The sequence below is a fragment of the Heterodontus francisci genome, chromosome 7 (genome assembly GCF_036365525.1).
Source record: "Heterodontus francisci isolate sHetFra1 chromosome 7, sHetFra1.hap1, whole genome shotgun sequence".
Classification (NCBI taxonomy): domain Eukaryota; kingdom Metazoa; phylum Chordata; class Chondrichthyes; order Heterodontiformes; family Heterodontidae; genus Heterodontus; species Heterodontus francisci.
Window position 1 is genome coordinate 61,637,422 of NC_090377.1, and position 19,812 is coordinate 61,657,233.

The 19,812-nt window shown below is 42.7% G+C and overlaps 1 protein-coding gene across 1 annotated transcript in view; it reads left to right on the forward strand.

Annotated features, from left to right (window-relative positions):
* LOC137372381 (activin receptor type-1B-like) overlaps positions 1 to 19,812 on the forward strand; it is a 102,127-nt gene that overhangs the window by 17,843 nt on the left and 64,472 nt on the right. The window contains exon 2 of the mRNA XM_068036270.1: positions 15,337 to 15,582. Coding sequence (XP_067892371.1) covers positions 15,337 to 15,582 — 246 coding nt within the window. The remainder of the gene's footprint in view (positions 1 to 15,336; positions 15,583 to 19,812) is intronic.

Genomic DNA, 19,812 nt, shown 5'->3' on the forward strand with positions numbered 1-19,812 from the left:
TTAGCCCCGCCTTTATGGTTGCCCGCCAGCTCTGGCGATCACTGGCAACTGACTCCCACGACTTGTGATCAATGTCACAGGACTTCATGTCACGTTTGCAGACATCTTTAAAGCGGAGCCATGGATGGCCGGTGGGTCTGGTACCAGTGGCGAGATCGCTGTACAATGTGTCCTTGGGGATCCTGCCATCTTCCATGCGGCTCACATGGCCAAGCCATCTCAAGCGCCGCTGGGTCAGTGGGGTGTATATGCTGGGGATGTTGGCTGCCTTGAGGACTTCTGTGTTGGAGATACGGTCCTGCCACCTGATGCCAAGGATTCTCCGGAGGCAGCCAAGATGGAATGACGTCGCTCTTGGCTGACATACGTTGTCCAGGCCTCGCTGCCCTAGAGCAAGGTACTGAGGACACAGGCTTGATACACTTGGACTTTTGTGTTCTGTGTCAGTGCACCATTTTCCCACACTCTCTTGGCCAGTCTGGACATAGCAGTGGAAGCCTTTCCCATGCGCTTGTTTAATTCTGCATCGAGAGACAGGTTACTGGTGATAGTTGAGCCTAGGTAGGTGAACTCTTGAACCACTTCCAGAGTGTGGTCACCGATATTGATAGATGGGGCATTTCTGACGTCCTGTCCCATGATGTTCGTTTTCTCGAGGCTGATGGTTAGGACAAATTCATTGCAGGCAGCCGCAAACCTGTTGATGAGTCTCCGCAGACACTCTTCAGTGTGAGATGTTAATGCAGCATCGTCCGCAAAGAGGAGTTCCCTGATGAGGACTTTCCGTACTTTGGTTTTCGCTTTTAGACGGGCAAGGTTGAACAACCTGCCCCCTGATCTTGTGTGGAGGAAAATTCCTTCTTCTGAGGACTTGAATGCATGTGAGAGCAGCAGGGAGAAGAAGATCCCAAACAGTGTAGGTGCGAGAACACAGCCCTGTTTCACGCCACTCAGGATTGGAAAGGGGTCTGCTGAATTGTGCCACTATGCTGAATTGTGCCTTTCATATTGTCATGGAATGACGTGATATATCGATTAATATAGATATATTTCTATATCTATTTCACTTAAATTACATGCATGATTATAACCGCCTTCAAGTAATAATTATGATGGAAGATTTGTTTCTGTGTACTATGTACAGAAAAATAGTAAAACAGTTTATAAAGAACAGGTTTATGATTTTGTTACACATAATGGACAGCAGATCTTCCCTCATGTAAACAAGCACATGATTAAAATTGCAGGCATTGATGACATTCCCCTTTGTTATACATCTTTTGGAATCTTGAGATGAATTCCAGCAACTAGTTTTCAATGTTTCAATCATGCATTAGGGACTGATGAATGTGAATAATCTTAGAAACTTGCTTTATTGCCAGGAAAGGAATACCCATCCTGGAGAGAGAGAGATACATTTTTGTTAAAAAAAAAAGTCTTGTTTGTTAAATTTCACAAGTCTCAAATGCAACAGAAATAATTAAATGTGTGTAAACCGAAATCACAATCTTGCAACACATCAAATTGTTTACTGAAACCTGACTAATGCAAACCTAATTTACTGTCTTAAGTTTACGTAACAACAAAAAAGTCTGCATATTTTAATTGCCTTTAGTTGCTGAGGTATCCCAATTATGAGCTTGACCTGTGAAGGAGATAACTTCTTTAAATACCCCCAGCCAATACTGTTGCCATACATTCTAATTGCTGTGAACCTCACGGGAGTTGGTATTTTCATTTAATCATGTAGCTCTGCGATAGTAGAGATATGATTTTGTGTAACAGTAACTTTGGCCTATGTGTAGACACTTATGTAGTTGTACATTTGAAGTGTGCCCATTGATTAATACTGAGTTCATAAACAAATAAAAATTACTTAAACTGTTTATGTGAACTTCACACATTTTTTGCAGTGTTTTAAAGGAAATTAAAGGATTAGTTATAGGCTTGCATTTGAATGCATCCTTTTTAGGTAATTAATACTTTATGAACTTCCTCATTGAATTTTTTGCACTTTTAAATTTCACTTCATATGAGTAGATAGAATCACAGAATGGTTACAGTATAGAAAGAGGCCAGTCAGCCCATTGACCCTCTGCCAGCTCCGAACAATTTATCTAGTCCCACTTCCCCACCCTTTTCCTGTAGCTCTGCAACTTTTTTCCCCTTCAGGTGTTTATCCAATTTCTTTTTGAAAGTTACAATTCTATCGGCCTCCTTCATGCTTTCAGGCAGTGCATTCCAGATCGTAACCATTCACTGCATAAAAATATTGTTTCCTCATGTCACAGAATCACAGAATAATACAGTGCCGAACAGGCCCTTCGGCCCATTGAGTCTGCACCGATGCATTAAAGACACCTGACCTGTCTACCTAATCCCATTTGCCAGCACTTGGCCCATAGCCTTGAATGTTATGGCGTGCCAAGTGCTTATCCAGGTACTTTTTAAAGGATGTGAGGCAACCCACTTCTACCACCCTCCCAGGCAGTACATTCCAGACCGTCACCACCCTCTGGGTAAAAAAACGTTATTCCTCAAGTCCCCCTTAAACTTCCTGCCCCTCGCCTTAAACTTGTGTCCCTCATAACTGACCCTTCAACTAAGGGGAACAGCTGCTCCCTTTCCACCCTGTCCATGCCCCTCATAATCTTGTACACCTTGATCAGGTCACTCCTCAGTCTTCTCTGCTCCAGTGAAAACAATCCAAGCCTATCCAACCTCTCTTCATAGCTTAAATGTTCTATCCCAGGCAACATCCTGGTGAATCGCCTCTGCACCCCCTCCAGTGCAGTCACATCCTTCCTATAATGTGGTGACCAGAATTGCACACAGTACTCCAGCTGTGGGCTTACCAAAGTTCTATACAATTCCAACATGACCTCCCTGCTTTTGTAATCTATGCCTCGATTGATAAAGGCAAGTGTCCCATATGCCTTTTTCACCACCCTATTAACCTGCCCTTCTGCCTTCAGAGATCTATGGACAAACACACCAAGGTCCCTTTGTTCCTTGGAACTTTCCAGTGTCAGGCCATTCATTGAATACTTCCGTGTCACATTACTCCTTCCAAAGTGTATCACCTCACACTTTTCAGGGTTAAATTCTATCTGCCACTTTTCTGCCCATTTGACCATCCCGTCTATATCTTCCTGTAACCCAAGACACTCAACCTCACTGTTAACCACTCGGCCAATCTTTGTGTCATCCGCGAACTTACTGATCCTACCCCCCACATAGTCATCTATGTCGTTTATATAAATGACAAACAATAGGGGACCCAGCACAGATCCCTGTGGTACGCCACTTGACACTGGCTTCCAGTCACTAAAACAGCCGTCTGTCATCACACTGTCTCCGACAGCTAAGCCAATTTTGAATCCACCTCATCAAGTTATCTTGTATCCCATGTGCATTTGCTTTCTTGATAAGTCTCCCATGTGGGACCTTGTCAAAAGCTTTGCTGAAATCCATGTAAACTGCACTACCCTCATCTACACGTCTGGTCACATGCTCAAAAAATTGAATCAAATTTGTTGGGCATGACCTCCCTCTGACAAAGCCATGCTGACTATTCCTAATCAAATTTTGCCTCTCCAAGTGGAGATAGATTCTCTCCTTCAGAATTTTCTCCAATAGTTTCCCTACCACTGACGTGAGACTCTAGTGTATAGTTCCCTGGCTTATCTCTACAACGTTTCTTAAATAGTGGGACCACATTAGCTGTTTTCCTGTCCTCTGGCACCTTCCCCATGGCCAGAGAGGAATTAAAAATTGGGTCAGAGTCCCTACAATCTCCACCCTCGCATCCCACAGCATCCTGGGACACAAATCGTCCGGACCTGGAGATTTGTCCACTTTTAAGCATTCCAAAACCTCCAATACCTTGTCACTCCCTATGACAATTTGCTCAAGAACCTCACAGTCTCTCTCTCTAAGTTCCATATCTACATCCTCATTTTCTTGGGTGAAGACAGATATGAAGTATTCGTTCAACACCCTACCAATGTCCTCTGGCTCCACCCACAAATTTTCCCCTTGGTCCCTAATGGGTCCTACTCTTTCCCTGGTTATCCTCTTCCCATTGATATACTTATAGAATATCTTGGGATTATCCTTACTTTTACCAGCCAGAGCTTTCTCATATCCCCCCTTTGCTCTCCTAATTGCTTTCTTAAGCTCCATCCTACACTTTCTGTACTCCACTAATGCTTCCGTTGATTTGCTCTCCTTGTATTTGCTAAAAGCCTCTCTTTTCCTTCTCATCGTACCCTGAATGTTTCTGGTCATCCATGGTTCTCTGGGCTTGTTGCTCCTACCTGTTACCCTAGAGGGAACATGTTGGGCCTGTACCCTCCCCATTTCCTTTTTGAATGCCCCCCACTGCTCTTCTGTAGATTTCCTGACAAGTAACTCTTTCCAGTCTACCTTGGCCAGATCCTGCCTTATTTTACTAAAATTCGCTCTCCCCCAATCCAAAACCTTTTTTTGCAATTTGTCTATTTCTTTCTCCATAACAAGCTTAAATTGTACCATGTTGTGGTCGCTATCACCAAAATGATACCCCACCAACACATCAGCCACCTGTCCGGCTTCATTCTCCAGAATTAGGTCCAGCACTGCACCTACCCTAGTTGGATCTTCTACATATTTAGCTTAAAAGTTCTCCTGTATACATTTTAAGAACTCCATTCCATCTAAGCCCTTAACATGATAACTATCCCAATTAATGTTGGGAAAGTTGAAATCACCTAATATAATTACCCTATTATTTTTACACACCTCTGCAAATTGTGCATATATTTGCTCCTCAATTTCCCGCTGACTATCTGGGGGTCTATAATAAACACCTAGCAATGTGGCTGTCCCTTTTTTATTCCTAAACTCTACCCATAAAGCTTCATTTGATGCCCCCTCCAAGATATCATCTCTCCTTACTGCAGTAGCTGACTCCTTAACTAATATTGCAATGCCCCCTCCTCTTGTACCCCCTCCTCTGTCTCGCCTGAAGATTCTATATCCCGGGATATTGAGCTGCCAATCCTGCCCCTCCCTCAACCATGTCTCCATGATGGCTACTATATCACATTTCCACATTTCAATCCTTGCCCTTAACTCATCCGTTTTACCTGTAATACTCCTGGCATTAAAGTAGAGGCCATCCATCTGGTCTTACTCCCTTGAAACTTACTTCCGCTGTATTCCCTCTGACTTGTTTGCTTTCCTGTGTTTAGCTATGTCCCTATTCTGCTAGGAGTCTGCGTCTCCTCCCTCTGCCAAATTAGTTTAAACTCCTCCCAACAGCACTAGCAAACCCGTCAGCAAGGATGTTAGTCCCCCTCTGGTTCAGATGTAGACTGTCCCTCTTGTACAGGTCCCACCCCCAGAAACGGTCCCAGTGGCGCAGGAATCTAAAACCCACCCTCCTGCACCAACTCTTAAGCCACGCATTCATCTGTGCTATTCTCCTATTTCTATGCTCACCAGCACGTGTCACTGGGAGTAATCCAGAGATTACAACCTGAGAGGTCCTGCTTTTTAGTCTGCTGCCTAACTCCCTGAATTCTTGATGCAAGACCTCATCCCTCTTTCTACCCATGTCATTTGTACCAACATGTACCATGACCTCTGCCTTATCAGCCTTCCCCTTCAGGATGCCCTGCAGCCATTCAGTGACATCCCGGACCCTGGCACCAGGGAGGCAACACACCATCCTGGAGTCACCTTTACGGCCACAATAGCACCTATCTGTTCCCCTGACTATCGAATCCCCTATTACTATTGCTCTTCCTCTCTTTCCCCCTTCCTGTGCAGACAGGCTGCTTGTGGTGCCAGAAGCTTGGCTCTGTCCACACTCCCTGGAGGAACCAGCCTCATCAGCCTCCAAAATGGAATACCAATTTGCAAGCGGGACCCCAGGGGACTCCTGAACTACCTGCCTGATTCTCTTGGACTGCCTGGTGGTCACCCATTCCCTTCCTTCCTCAAGTCCCTTCAGCTGCGGTGTGACCACTTCTCTAAACGTGCTATCCACGATGCTCTCAGACTCGAGGATACTCCACAGTGTTTCTAGCCGCCGTTCCAGCTCTGAAACCCGAGCTTCCAGGAGTTGCAGCTGGACACACTTCCTGCACACATGCTGGTCCCGGGGACTGGAAATGTTCCCGGATTCCCACATGCAGCAAGAGGAGCAAACCATGGCTTTAAGCTCTCCTGCCATGACTAAACCCTTTAAATTTAAAACTTTAGAAGACTATTATAGTAAAAAAAAAAAAATCAACTAAGTCTTGCTAAAACAATGAATGCAGCTTGAAAAATACCCACCTGGACTTACCAGTCAGCTGTGCTCTGTGGAAACTCTCGGCTCCCCTCACGCTCTTTGAGGACAGGAAATTTTTTTTTTAAACAGATACAGCACTGAAACAGGCCCTTCGGCCCACCGAGTCTGTGCCGACCATCAACCACCCATTTATACTAATCCTACACTAATCCCATATTCCTACCACATCCCCACCTGTCCCTATATTTCCCTACCACCTACCTATACTAGGGGCAATTTATAATGGCCAATTTACCTACCAACCTGCAAGTCTTTTGGCTTGTGGGAGGAAACCGGAGCACCCGGAGAAAACCCACGCAGACACAGGGAGAACTTGCAAACTCCACACAGGCAGTACCCAGAATTGAACCCGGGTCGCTGGAGCTGTGAGGCTGCGGTGCTAACCACTGCACCACTGTGCCGCCTCCTCACCGAATACCTCAGTCACAAAACTCCCACTTTAGTACACTAATGCAACCCAAGTCAGCACTGTAAGATGGGCCACTTTTATACCGTCTGACTCTAGTCCCTGAAAACTGGTTTAAGCCATTTATCTAATTAACAAGGTGCAGCTGCAAGCAGACCCTGAGTGAACTCTGTTTAAAGCTGGTCTAAAACTCACCTTCTCCAACCCAAACAGCAACTGTAAAGTTAATTTGCTAAATAAAAGAAAGACTAGACTACAGATAAAACTAACCTTTAATTACCCTCAGTCACAAAACTCTCACTTTAGCATTCTAAAGCTACCCAAGTCAGCACTCCAGTGCAAACAACTTTGGTTGTTTTACCAATCACCCTAAATTGGTGTTCTGAGGTTCTAGACACTTCCACCAATGGGAACAGTTTCTCACTATCTACTCCATCTAGACCTCTCATGATTTTGAACACCTCTATCAAATCTCTCAACTTTCGCTTCTCTAAGGAGAACAGCCCCAGCTTCTTCAGTCTATGCATGCAATTGAAGTCCCTCAGCCCTGGAACCATTCTTGTAAATCTTTTCTGTACCCTCTCTGAAGCTTTCGCATCCTTCCTTTCACCCTGTATATCCAGTGGATGCAATTTTTTTTTGAACGATATAAATGCAGACATTGAAATTTTAGATACCTCTTTATGGATGAGGAAAGGCCATTCAGGCTACCTTGCATCATTCAACTTCAGCATGTGCAGAATATTTTAAATTATTAATTTTTCTGTTTTATTCTATTGGAAGGCAAATACTTTTTGTTTAAATATTGAAAAGACTTACAAAACAGACTCCATTTGGAAATGATCCAAGAAGAGCTACATAGCACTTTTCTCTAAGATCTGAAATGGATTGCTGTAATTGGCAGGGAAGGCAGAGTCTACAGGAATGTGAATGAACAATCACCATTATATGTCTAAAATGGAAAATATTCTACAGCAGCTCGCACATGTGCAAATGCTGAACATGTTTCTGGTAATAAGGTGTCACATAACTTGTCATGACCTCCATTACTGTCACACATAAATATTGGGTTTGGGCTAGTCGGCATTTAATAGCTGACATTAATCTTCTTTTAGTTCCTGACAAAATATATGATGCATTTCTGTTGATATAGATAAACTTCACACAAAGTAGATAATTTTCTTCCTTACCATAATGCCATCTAGTGAAGCAGTTGATATCGTACCGAGGTATGAATGCTGTTCTCCGTGCAATAAAACAATTCCCCTTACTGACATGTGCTTTCCTAAAATATAATCCCCATTTAAGGACGCCTATTCTCTGTGGGAGTAGGTACACACCCCACCCACCTACACACACACCCACACCCACACACACATGTTTGACCAGAGTGCTGATCTGCAATTCTTTGCAACAGGCTGTAAGAAAATGGCACCAGCTGGCTTCACTTGTGATTTATTGTCTTTCCCTTTCAGAAAACACTTTGTAGAATTCCTTAACAATCCAACCAGAAATTACTATGCACTTCAGGTTCTTTGAATGCATTGGGAAAATGTGGATCCGTTAATATCCTCTGTTATGTATGCTGACATTCTGCTTTATATTTATGAATAATGAAATAAGGATGACATACACACAGAGGAACATGCAGAAACAAACTTCAGAAAGAAAGGTAATAAAAATTTAAGTGGAAGCATTGTGGAATTTACAAATAATTTGCTGCACCATTTAATTACTGTCTGTTTAATGGCAGATCTACTAATCATTTTCATTCTGCTTTAGATTTTTTAAATACATTAATACATATTTTATGCTTGAGCATAAATACTTAAAAGACCATCAAATTAATGTATTGCTCATAAGCCAGTGATCTTAAAATTGAAATCGAAATATACATTCTACAGAGTATGCATAAATATTAAATGAATTTTAAAAATAAATTTATAAAGCAAAAATTGAGTATTTATAAACTGACCTGTAACACTATTCTTAATACATTTTTTTCATAAATGTCAGAATGAATAGTTTTCCTCATTACATACCCTACTTAAGGCAATCTGGTTGGCATGGAACATAGGAACAGGAGTAGGCCATTCAGCCCATTGAGCCTGCTCTGCCATTCAATACGATCATGGCTGATATTCACTTTAATGCCTTTTTCCCACACTATCCTCCTATCCCCTTGTGTCATTTGTATTTAGAAATCTGTCAATTTCTGCTTTAAACATACTCAATGACTGAGCTTCCACAGCCCTCTGGGGTCGAGAATTCCAAAGATTCACAACCCTCTGAGTAAAGAAATTTCTCCTCATCTCTGTCCTAAGTGGCTTCTCCCTTATTTTGCAATTGTGTCCCCTGGTTCTAGACTCCCCAACCATGGGAAACATCTTAGCTGCATCTAACCTGTCTATCCCTTTAAGTATTTTGCAGGTTTCAATGAGATCACCTCTCATTCTTCAAAACTCTAGAGAATACAGGCCCAATTTCCCCAATCTCTCTTCATAGGACAGTCCTGCCATCCTGGGAAACGGTCTGGTGAACCTTTATTGCACTCTCTCCATGGCAATAATATTCTTCCTAAGGTAAGGGGACCAAAACTGCACACAGTACTCCAGGTGCGGTTTAACCATGGTTTTTTAAAAATGTATTCATGGGATGTGGGCGTCGCTGGCTAGACCAGCATTTATTGCCCATCTCTAACTGCCTTTGAGAAGGTGGGGGTGAGCTGCCTTCTTGAACCGCTGCAGTCCATGTGGGGTAGGTACACCCACAGTGTTGTTAGGAAGGGAGTTCCAAGATTTTGACCTAGTGACAGTGGAGGAACGTCGATATAGTTCCAAGTCAGGATGGTGTGTGGCTTGGAGGGGAACTTGATGCCCTTGTCCTTCTAGGTGGTAGAGGTCATGGGTTTGGAACGTGCTGTCTAAGGAGCCTTGGAGCATTGTTGTAGTGCATCTTGTAGATGGTACACACTGCTGCCACTGTGCATCAGTGGTGAAGGGAGTGAATGTTTGTGGATGGGGTTCCAATCAAGTGGGCTGCTTTGTCCTGGATGGTGTCGAGCTTCTTGAGTGTTGTTGGAGCTGTACCCATCCAGGCACGTGGAGAGTATTCCATCACACTCCTGACTTGTGCCTTGTGGATAGGCTTTGGGGAGTCAGGAGGTTAGTTACTCGCCGCAGGATCCCTAGCCTCTGACCTGCTCTTGTAGCCACGGTATTTATATGGTTACTCCAGTTCAGTTCAGTTTCTGGTCAATGGTAACCCCCAGAAAGTTGATAGTGGGGATTCAGCGATTGTAATGCCATTGAATGTCAAGGGGAGATGGTTAGATTCTCTCTTGTTTGAAATAGTCATTTCCTCGCACTTGTGTGTTGTGAATGTTATTTGCCACTTGTCAGCCCAAGCCTGGCTATTGTCCAGGTCTTGCTGCATTTCTACACTGACTGCTTCAATATCTGAGGAGTCACGAATGGTGCTGAATATTGTGCAATCATCAGCGAACATCCCCACTTCTGACCTTATGATTGAAGGAAGGTCATTGATGAAACAGCTGAAGACGGTTGGACCTAGGACACTACCCTGATGAACTCCTGCAGTGATGTGCTGGAGTTGAGATGATTGACCTCCAACAACCACAATCATCTTCCTTTGCGCTAGGTATGACTCCAACCAATGGTGAGTTTTCCCCCCTGATTCCCATTGACCTCAGTTTTGCTAGGGCTCCTTGATGCTATACTCGGTCAAATGCTGCCTTGATGTCAAGGGCAGTCACTCTCACCTCACCTCTTGAGTTCAGCTCTTTTGTCCATGTTTGAACCAAGGCTGTAATGAGGTCAGGAGCTGAGTGGCCCTGGTGGAAACCAAACTGAGCATCAATGGAGCAGGTTATTGCTAAACAAGTGCTACTTGATAGCACAGTCGATGACACCTTCCATCACTTTACTGATGATTGAGAGGAGACTGATGGGGCAGTAATTGGCTGGGTTGGACTTGTCCTTCTTTTTGTGTACAGGACATACCTGGGCCATTTTCCACATTGCTGGATAGATGCCAGTGTTGTAGCTGTACTGGAACAGCTTGGATAGGGGCACAGCAAGTTCTTGAGCACAGGTCTTCAGTACTATTGCCGGAATATTGTCAGGGCCCATAACCTTTGCAGTATCCAGTGTCTTCAGTCGTTTCTTGATATCACACAGAGTGAATCAAATTAGCTGAAGTCTGGAATCTGTGATGCTGGGGACTTCAGGAGGAGGCCGAGATGGATCATCAGCTCAGCACTTCTGGCTGAATATTGTTGCAGATGCATCAGCCTTATCTTCTGCAGTGATGTGTTGGACTCTCCCATCATTGAGGATGGGGATATTTGTAGAGCCACCTCCTCCAGTTAGTTGTTTAATTGTCCACCACCATTGACAGCTGGCGTGGCAGGACTGCAGAGCTTAGATCTGATCCGATGGTTATGGGATTGCTTAGCTCTGTCTATCGCATGCCGCTTATGCAGTTCGGCACACAAGTATTCCTGGGGTTGTAGCTTCACCAGTTTGATACCTCTTTTTGAGGTATGCCTGGTGCTGCTTCTGGTATGCCCTCCTGCACTCTTCATTGAACCAGGGTTGGTCTCCTGGCTTGATGGTAATGGCAGAGTGGGGGATGTGCCGGGCTACAGATTGTGGTCGAATACAATTCTGCTGCTGTCCCACAGCGCCTCATGGATGCCCAGTTTTGCATTGCTAGATCTGCTCGAAATCTGTCCCATTTAGCATGATGATAATGCCACACAACATGAAGGAGGGTATCCTCAATGTGAAGGCGGGACTTTGTCTCCACAAGGACTTTGCGGTGGTCACTCCTACCATTACTGTGATGGACGGATGCATCTGCGGCAGGCAGATTGGTGAAGATGACATTAAGTATGTTTTTACCTCTTCTTGGTTCCCTCACCACCTGCCGCAGACCCAGTCTAGCAGCTATGTCTTTTAGGACTCGGCCAGTCCTGGTGCTCCCGAGTCACTCTTAGTGATGGACATTGAAGTCCCCCACCCAGAGTATATACTGTGCCCTCAGTGCTTCCTTCAAGTGGTATTCAACATGGAGGAGTGTTGATTCATCAGCTGAGGGAGGGCTGTAGGTGGTAATCAGCATGACATTTCCTTGCCAATTTTTGGCATGATGCTATGAGACTTCATGGGGTTTGGAGTCTATGTGAGGACTCCCAGGGCAATTCCCTCCCACCTGTATACCACTGTGCCGCTGCCAGTGGGATGGTGATGGCAGTGTCTGGGACATTGTCTGTAAGGTATGATTCCGTGAGTATGACTATTTCAGGTGCAAGCCCCCAGATGTTCTTCAGGAGGACTTTGCAGGGTCGACAAGGCTGGGTTTGCTGTTGTCGTTTCCAGTGTCTAGGTCAATGCCAGGCAGTCCATCCAGTTTCATTCTTTATTGACTTCATTAAAATTAGATACAGCTGAGTGGCTTGCTAAACCATTTTAGAGGGCATTTAAGAGTCAACCACATTGCTGTCAGTCTGGAGTCATATGTAGGCCAGACAAGTCAAGCAGATTAGTGAACCAGATGGGTTTTTACAACAATCAATAATGGTTTCATGGCTATCATTAGATTAGCTTTCAATTCCAGATTTATTCATTGACTTCAAATTCCACCTTCTGGTGGGATTCGAACCCATGTCCCCAGAGCAATATCCTGGGTATTTGGGTTATGAGTCCAGTGACAGTACCACTACACCATCACCTCCTATACAACTGAAGCAAGATTTCATTGCTCCTGTACTCAAATCCTCTTGCAATAAAGGCTAACATACCATTCGCCGCCTTAATTCCTTGCTACGCCTGCATGCTAGCTTTCAGTGACTTATTGACAAGGACACCCAGGTCCCTTTGTACGTCTGCACTCTCTAATCTCTTACCATTTAAGAAATACTCTGCACATCTGTTCCTCCTACCAAAGTGGATAACCTCACATTTTTCCACATTATATTCCATCTGCCACGTACTCACCCACTCACCAAGTCTTTCCAAATCCCCTTGAAGCCACTTTGCATCTTCGTCATAACACATATTCCCACCTAGTTTTGTGTCATCCACGCACTTGGAAATACTACATTTGGTCCCCACATCCAAATCATTGATATATATTGTGAACAGCTGGGGCCCAAGCACTGATTCCTGCAGTATTCCACTAGTCATAGCCTGCCAACGCGAGAATTACCCATTTATTCCTACTCTCTGTTTTCTGCGTGTTAACCAATCCTTAATCCATGCCATATTACTTCCTATCCCATGTGCTTTAATTTTGCCAACCAACCTCCTGTGGGGTCTTTATGAAAGGCCTTTTGAAAATTCAAGTATACCACGTCCACCGACTCCCCTTTATCAATTCTGTTAATAACATCCTCAGAAAACTCCAACAGGTTCGTCAAACATGATTTTCCATTCATAAATCCATGTTGACTATACCCAATCAGATCATTATTATCCAAGTGTCCATTTAACACATCCTTTAGAATAGTTTCTAGCATTTTCCCAACAACTGATGTTGGAGGCTGCAGTTCATTTGTTAATAAGCCAAAAATGGTCTGAATGTTTGTTTGTTTCCACACACTTTTCAAGGTAAACCATATTACTGACCTTTTTTATATGTGGACAAAATTGAGAAGATTTGATTGGCTACAGAACCTCCAAGATTGTTTTCAGCTTTAAGCTCACTACCATCTGCTTGCTGTTTATGTTACGTTAAATATGAATATTAAAAAATTGCTTACCATATGCAGCATCTGTGGTTAGGTAATGAAAATCCAGTTCCTGCCACACAACAGAAGGTGTGTTTGTGCTAACGCGACTTGCCTGGTATACGAGTTATACTATGATGATGAATTTAATTATGCACAACATTTTTGTTTGCCTAAGCTATTAAATGCAATAAGATTTCACTGTACTTGCAAATTCACTTTAATATTTCAAGGCCAGCTAAAGTGCTTCAATAAATATCTTTCCACTTAGAGGGAATTAAGTATACAAAATAATTGCACCTTCACGAAGTGCTAACTACACAGTTACGGCAATCAGTGCTAGCTGTCACCCTAATCCTAGCTGTATCCTGACTCTTGGAGGTAATTAAGTACAATAGGTAATTGCATTGCAATGAGTTGTGACCAATTCAATATTCACCTGTTTATGCCCAAAGTAGCTACAGAGATTTTGTAATTGACAATAATGGTAATGGGAAATGATTTGCATTATTAGCTCAATTTAAAAGTGGGTGGTTTAAGTGGCAGGGACTGAATTAGATTGTGAAAAGATAATTATAATATCTACAAGTCTTTATTATTGCCAAAACAACGTCTCTGGAACTGAAAATTAAATTTTACAATGTGGAGTCTCATTCTATCAGAATGTAGTTGTTGTTGGAGATTTTGTTTTTTTACTTTTTCTGTCTCTTCTCTCTCCCTCTCGCAATCCCATCTTTCTTTCCCTCTCTTTGTTTTGCTATCTGTACATGATTTTACAATGAATTAAATGCTCTGATTTATACTTTCTAGTTTAGACTCTGCATGTCTCAGTGAGGATTCTTCAATCTGGTTGCAGAGCCTTGCTATTGCTTGCTCTGCCAACACTTGCCACAGATCTCCTGTAGAGGGCACTGCACTGGATCAGCCACCCAATGACAGCAAGTTACCATGCTTTTGTAAGCGGCGTTCCTTTGCCGCTGACTGCAAAGTCCAGGCCATTGTCATGACGACCTGCAATCTGATTTCTAGATTTTTATAATGGTTGCAGGTTGTTTATAAATCTTTCACAAAAAGCATTACTTAAAAAGCATTTTATGCACCGTGAAGCCTGAGTCAGCAAGAATTTTCAGTTGGAAAAAGTTTAAAATTTCTTAATGAACTTCACTTCGGCTTCGCTAATGTAACCTTTAAAGGGATTATGCATCTAGAAACTTTTAGCAATTGTGAAGACATCTGTCAAAGCTGCATCATGGAGGTTTGGGTTGGGGAAGGGACAGGGTCAAGCTTGCAATCTATCTTTTTTATATTTGTTGTTTGGTTGAGGATGAGCAGGAACCCAATTTTGGATGCACAGCAGGTGAGTCTGGACCAGCGAAAGAGTGCATCATCTCATCTATGTGGCTGAAGGGTATAAAGACCCTGATGAGCGTTCTTGGACCTAGAGGGGAAAAACGATGACTGTGGATAATCCAGGTTAAAGGGAGGTGGTGAGAGTTGCTATCTGCTGGCACAGAACCTGCAAACCCTTTCGTAAGCCTCCAAAATGTCGTTCAACAACACTACAGCACTCAATTTGTACAAGACCTTGTGGGGTGGGGGGGCCACCAGGGACAGTTAATTGTTTTCATAAGTGCCAAAGTAATTGTCCATTGCTTCTGCTTGCTGTTGTCATCTCCAGTTCAGGAATGAAAACACTCACCATTTTAAGTGTAGGTTGCCTGAGTTATGTCACAGTATACCCCTCTCGCTTTCTCTTCTCCCCCTCTGCCCTTTCCCCTTTCTTCTGCCCATTTCTTTATATGTTCATATTCTAACGCTGGTTAATTTTCATTATTTTAGGCCTGAAATGTTTCTGCATCACCTGTGTGAATAAAAATTACACTTGTGAAACAGATGGCGTTTGCCTGGCTTCTGCCACTCTAGTTGGTGGAATAGTAGAACAGTGGAAGACCTGTGTGCATCAGTGGGAAATGATTCCACCAGGGAAACCCTTCTTTTGTACCAACTCAAAAAATGTGTCCAAAACATTCTGCTGTGACACTGACTATTGTAACAGTATTGATGTACAGCTGCCACAACCCAAAGGTAAGAATTCAAGTTTCTGAAAGTGTTATTAATCTTCATACAGAATTTAAAAATAGTTTTGAAAGAATGTTAATTCTCATGAATTGAAAAATAAATCTTGTTCCAAGTAAAAAAAAAACTGAATGTTTTGCTTGTAATTAACGTTACATACTGAAACATAATCTAATTGGTAAATGTTGGTATCATCAACTATTCACTGATTTTTTCCCTTTATTTTTGTTGAGTTTGCTGTTTATTATTTACTGGATTCTATAAAGGTGAGATTAGCTATATATAAACCCTGTGTAATTATGCAGCATTTGATTTTGTTCTTGAGTTTGTATTAATGACATTTTTTTTCAACCTGTTCTGTTTATGGTTGCTGTTTTTCGCAATTTTGCAAGCTGTTTTCCATGATCAGTTTTCATGAATTATTAAATAACATGTTGACTGGCACGGAACATCTTTAAACATTGAGAGGTACTGGTATCACTTCCAAAGAGCATTGGGTGCTGATGAAGGGGAATTAGCTGGGATAGAATTAGCCTTTGGTTAGAAAAGGAAGGAAAATTCCTTATTAACTGATTTGGACTGGGGAGCAAAGTTGTACATACAATGCCCTGAAAATTGCCATAAGGATGTCCTCAAAGTGGAGTCAGTAGCCAAATAGAACAGTGGGCTACTGAATGAGAGCTTGTAAGAACAAAGCATTTTCACAGACGTTGGAGTAAGATATGTATTTTAAGGCCACAGATTCTGAGAGAGCTCTCGAATTGAAAACTGAGAAGTTAGGTGAAGTGAATCACTACCAGCAACCTGATATTACCATGGTGACTAACAGGTTGTTTCAAGTGATTGACCTCAAAAGAGGTGAAATCTTCTGCAATTAATCATGTCACTCAGATCGGTCAATTGACTGTAAGGATGTGCCTTTGAAAATCAAGGGTCTTTAAGAGGATTGCATTTTTTAATAATAGTCTTTACCTAATGTATGTAGCAGGTGTCTCTGTAAAAGGTTAAAATGTATTTCTGATAGAGAAAGAAGGAGATGTTACAGAAGTCACATTGTACAGTTACAGGCAGACATAAATGTGGTATTTATTGGTGGAAGTTTTGTTGTCATCAAGATAGGTGAGATGTAATCCAACTAGCCTGGATGCAGTAATGTAGATTGACTCAGCAGCAGAAGATTCAAGAGGAATGGATGCCACCTCCTGCAGAAGGAGGTTCATCGTTTGCACCCAAGAATTCACCATTATCATCCCAAGGGAAGACAGCACAACCAGCTCAACTAAGCACCTTGTAATGACTAAGGGCAACATTTTGGGTTTTGCGTCGAGACACCAACGTCTGGGTCAAATGGAGGTGCCAACCCTGCACTGTGTGAGCAACAGTCATCAGGCAGTGATTTTTCCCGGAACTGCAAAGCACTCGCCTTCCAATTAAGGACAGTGGGCGGACTCTCCAATAGGAGGCCCTCTAGCATGGAAAGAGATGACGCCTGCCATTTCGTGTGTGTGTCTGTGTGTGTGTGTCTTTGTCTGTGTGTCTGTGTCTGTGTGTATCGGACTCCATGTTGAGATGCCCTCTCAACACATTACAAACTTTTCAATTAAATGGCCACAGCTTCTGGGCTACCATTGTGGAAGGAGACCCCTCCATAATTGGAGATTGGTTAGGTAAATGCAAATACAATCCGAACTGACTGACTGTAGCATAGTACGGTGAGCCAAATGTAGGCGTCATTCAGTACTGGATGTAGGCTAGACAGGAAACCCCAGATGGCTCCTTGATGAGTTAAGATGAAGGGGTTACGAATTCATCTGATGCCTTTGATAAATATTTGTCAGGCTACTGGTCCCAGTGTTCTACAAACACTAACATTAAACAGGAGAGGAAAAGGGAGTGCTAATGTGAACTGAGTGTGAGCTTGTACTAAGAGGGTTAGAGGCGAAGTAGACTGTCAGCTTGCCTCAGTTAGTGGAAGCAGAGTGTCGTCTTAAATGCAGGAGGGTCGAAGATGTGTACCAACTTGAGCTGGATTAGAGCAGGAGAGTGTGTTGGTATGAACTGGGAAGATTGTTGGTATGAACTGGGAAGATTGTTGGTGATCCTGCGCACAAATGGTGAAGCGTGAGGATCCCTGGATATTGGATCTCTGATCTCATTATAATGAAGATGGTGCTGTGGGAGGAGGCAGCACAAGACAATTGCTCCAGGTAAGTGGTCAGGGGTCTATGGTAACATTTGGGATCAGGAAGGATTGGGGGTGTTAAACCTTTAATCAAAGACCTCTGGGTGGAATCAGGCAGGGTGGGGAGGTGCGGCCTATGGATTGGGAAGAGAGCAGAGTGTCAGATGTGGGATCGGGGGCAGTGTTGTGGAGGGATTTGGCATCTTAGAAAGGGAGGGACACTGGGGTTTGAGGTCAGGATCCTGGCCTGGAGGTCAGAAGTCAGGGATCTCTGGATTTGGTGCAACGGCTCTTGTGGCAAGCATTTACCTTTTTATTAAAATTTATGCGATAGTTCGTGTTTTGCCCTGATGCAGCCAGTGCTGGAAAACCAATGTTGGGCTAAGGATCTGAAGCAGCTGTTCTGCCCTTTATTTGCATATGCAAAGAGACTTAATGCCTGATTCAAGCCTGGATAAAAGATACCTCTTGTTTGTCCCTATTCAATATGGCTGGTTGTAAGCATTCGCTTGTTTCCTTCTTGGTATTTTGGGACTTTAGAAGGCCGCAGAGTGCCTGAAAAATGGATGCTACATGTTCCAACGTAAGCTCGTGTCTCTGAACTGTCTGGATCCATACACTGTCTTTGTGAATTGGGTCTGGAGAGCCATTAATTGCCTTTTGAACTGGGTATGGGGTTGTTGCTGGATGTCAGGTAGTGCTTATGGTATGTATTGATTTGCTGACAATCCAAATGGCATTTCAAGATTTAAAAATCTGTTTTGAAATATGACTGTGCTTAAAATGAATCAGATTGCAACATTTTTCAACTATAAAAAATATGCATTTTCCATGCAAGCCTAGTGAAAAGATCTTCTTTGGCAATGGTGGTAGGGGTTCTTTTTTGTGGGGGGCTGGGGGTTCAGTGCCCAGGGAACACCTATGCTTGGTTGCAAGTGTTAGGAAACAGACACCGGAAGCCCATGGCCTCAGGTCCCCACCTCCTTTTGGGGATTTGGCTGAAGTAGGACCTAAATTCGCAATTGGCACAGCCCAAGAGCTGCTATGAAATGGAGAGAACATTCTTTTTGTTGTGCCTGGAAAAAGTTGACAATGGGCCTAGACTTTGAACCACTAATCACCAAGGACAACAGAGCCCAAAAAGATGAGTGGCCGCTTTTAAGCCAAAGGGACTCTTTGGATTTTCACGTATGGGCTTCGGGGTGGAGTACTGTGAGTTAGTGAAGTAGGTTTGGTTTTGGTTTTAGTTATTATAACTTGCTGTGCATTGTAAAATGTCATTAATATTTTACTTATATCAATGTTTCTGTTGAATCAATGATATTTACTTGGTGTTTTTAAACATTACGTATCCTTTCAATATTTCTATTACCTTTTGTTCTTTGATTTCTAAATTGTTATTCGTTTACTATAAAAAAAAAAGTCAAATATTTTATTCAGAGCTTGATAATACTAATACATGCAACTGAAATAAATGCAAACTTGCAAATGTCGCTTGATCAAATGTAATGTGATAAGGCCTCACGTGAGCAGGTTCATATGACTGAATATTATGTGATCAAATATTACATGATAAAATCTTCAATAATATGTTAAATCAGAGTTAGCAATCTTAGTATTGAAATAGACACTTCAATAGCACTTCATTTTGCCAATTACATATTTTTTTAAAAATCTGGTAAAGGATGGATACAAGTAATCAATTGTTTTGTGGCACTTGATTTGATTTTTGTGTTGCTGGGACTGTGGAACTGATCAGAGGTAGATAGCACGTGTTGTAAATTTGATTTCATAACCCCATTTTTTTTTTTTAAGGCCAAAATTTCACAGATCTTTATCTTCCTGAAGGTTTATCCAGAGTTAGTTTACTTGGATAGAATCTACGATTGCATAAATTCTAGAAGAGTTTAGATTTTTCTTGTATTTAGTTATGTTGCGCTCAAATGTGAGTTATACATCTTAGCAAGGCTGTTGTGGAGATGTAGAGTGAAGTTAAAATGTCTCTTGTTGGCCAGAACAGTGCAGGATGGTTACCTGCCTTAACTTAATGGAGAATG